This window comes from Orycteropus afer, unplaced genomic scaffold, assembly GCF_000298275.1.
Source record: "Orycteropus afer afer isolate SDZICR_OR568_19922 unplaced genomic scaffold, OryAfe1.0 scaffold00125, whole genome shotgun sequence".
NCBI classification, from domain to species: Eukaryota; Metazoa; Chordata; class Mammalia; order Tubulidentata; family Orycteropodidae; genus Orycteropus; species Orycteropus afer.
Window position 1 is genome coordinate 4,850,732 of NW_006921712.1, and position 2,411 is coordinate 4,853,142.

The following is a 2,411-nucleotide window of genomic DNA, read 5'->3' on the forward strand; positions in this document are numbered from 1 at the left end:
ATTTTTTTTTTTTTTTCCAGTCTCTTTCAATTCTTTTGGAGAAGTCTTGATGCATATAAGAATTTTTTTTTTTTTTTTTGAAAGTACCAGTTGTCTAGTTTGTCTTCTGCTGTTTGTTCATTTTTCAGTTATAGTTGATGGTCTATTATTGCCATAAATTGGGGCCCCTAAATATGCCCCTATTTTATTTTTGATGACCTTTATAGTTCTGGGTTTTATATTTAGGTCTTTGACCCATTTTGAGTTCATTTTTTTGTATGGTGTGAGATATGGATCTTATTTTATTTTTTTGCAATTGGATATCCAATTTTGCCAACATCATTTGTTAAAGAGATAGTTGCACTTCTTTGCAAATTTGAATGCCTTTTATTTCTCTATCTTGTTTTATTGCCTTGGCTAGGACTTCTGATACAGTGTTGAATAAAAGTAATGATAGAGGACATACTTGTCTGGTTCCCTTTCACAAGGGGAGTTTAGTCTCCACTGAGAATAAAGTTGGCTGTTGTTTTTGGAGTATATTCATTTTGTTATGTAGAGGAATTTCCCTTCTATTCCTATTTTGCTGAGAATTTTGTACAGGAATGGGTGTTACATTTTATCAAATGCCTTTTCTGCATCAATTGATATAATCATGTGGTTCTTTTCCTTTGTTTTATATATATGATGGATTATTTTGATTGTTTTTCTACTGTTCAGCTATCCTTGTATACCTGGTACAATTCCCACTTGGTCATGGTGTATTATTACTTTTTGATATTCCGTTGGATTCTTTTGGCTAGGATTATGTTGAAGATTTTTGCATCTATATTCATAAGGGATATTAGTCTGTAGTTTTACTTTTTAGTGGTGTTTTTGCCTGGTTTTTATCTGAGGGTTATGCTTGCTTCATAGAATGGATATGCAATATACCATCTTTTCGGTGTTCTGGAACAGCTTGAGTAAGATAGGTGTCAGCTCTTCTCTAAACATTTGATAGTATTCTCTAGTGAAGCTGTCCTGACTAGGACTCTTTTCTTTTGGTAGTTTTTTTTTATGACCTGCTCAACTTCTTCATTTGTTATAGGTCTTTTGGACTCTGGGCATTTTAAAAATACTCTACAACATCTCAATGAAAAGTATATTCAGCTATTTATCTGAATTCAAAGAATGAAAATATACAAAAAAAAAAAAAAAAAAAAAGTCCAAAAAAAAGGTGGGAATCATCCAAGGCACAGTTCTCAGTTATTAGTGTGTGCATAGGTATAACTCAGGAGAGTTAGTTAACAGTGAAAATTCCTGTTCTACCTTAGAACTAGCACACTGGATGATTCCCAGACCACATTGAGGTAGGGGTCTGTTTTCTTTTTCCTGGAGTAATTTCCTTGTTTCTACGTAGAGTAGTTAGAGATGCTTTGAGGCATGTCCAGTTACTGTTCTATCATGAATAATAAACCTGTTAGACCATAAGTTGATATAACTGGAGCCTTCTCATTGACAAGATAAGACAACTAATTCTATAGAGATAGAAACTTAAACACCAATGCAACATAGATTTGTCCTTCAGAATACAACTAAGAGATTTTAGGAAGTGCCAATAGGTCCCCCCCCCCCACTCCCCTGCATGCCAAATCATAGTCCAGGATCAAACATGTGCCCATGTCTATTATTAATACTGTGTTGTCATGCTAGTCCAAGGATAGAATTGGCATTGTTGTTGAACAAATCATCCATTAACAAATGATCAGGGTCATAAGTTTTGCTTTCGAAGAATGTTTTTGTTCAAATTTGGGTCACCTACTATTACAGAAAACTACCACCTTATATTTAGAGCTTTGTCTTTTTCTTTAAAAGGGCAAATTTTGATGATACTGCAACATACACAGCAGTGGCAACTAATGTTCACGGACAAGTATCAACCAACGCTGCGGTGGTGGTGAGAAGTGAGTATTCACTTCCAAAGGAAGAAATATTTATTGTTTCTTTATTCCTTCTTTACAATTTTCACTTCATTATTTTACAGGGTTTAGAGGAGATGAGGAGCCATTCTACTCTGTGGGACTACCAATTGGATGCAAGTATATTTTTTTCTTTTTGTGTAGAAAAATATTTAAAAACAAAACAATGCATATAATTTAAACATTATTTTCTTAGGGTCCATTAAAAAAAAAAACCTCGTTTCAAAAAACTCTTCCAAGTGTTGTGGGTTCAGAAGAAATTGATGACCACTATAACGTCCAGAATTTGGAAGGGTCTTTATTCAGCTATAGCCAGGCTGCAGGGAACTAAAGCGTTCTCCCCAACTGCAGCCCCAGCCTGATTTCTGGCAGGTTTATATAGCTTAGGACTGCAAGCAAGAAAGCAAGCATGTTACAGAAGCGAGATAAATTGCCAGATTATTGTTTTCGGAAGATTAATGGTTAGCTTACTATTTT

At 34.5% G+C, this 2,411-nt stretch overlaps 1 protein-coding gene across 1 annotated transcript in view; it reads left to right on the forward strand.

Moving 5' to 3' along the window:
* The window catches only part of MYOM2 (myomesin 2), a 164,728-nt gene that overhangs the window by 31,535 nt on the left and 130,782 nt on the right, over nt 1-2,411 (forward strand). Inside the window, exons 6-7 of the mRNA XM_007944429.1 lie at nt 1,831-1,919; nt 2,000-2,050. Coding sequence (XP_007942620.1) covers nt 1,831-1,919; nt 2,000-2,050 — 140 coding nt within the window. The remainder of the gene's footprint in view (nt 1-1,830; nt 1,920-1,999; nt 2,051-2,411) is intronic.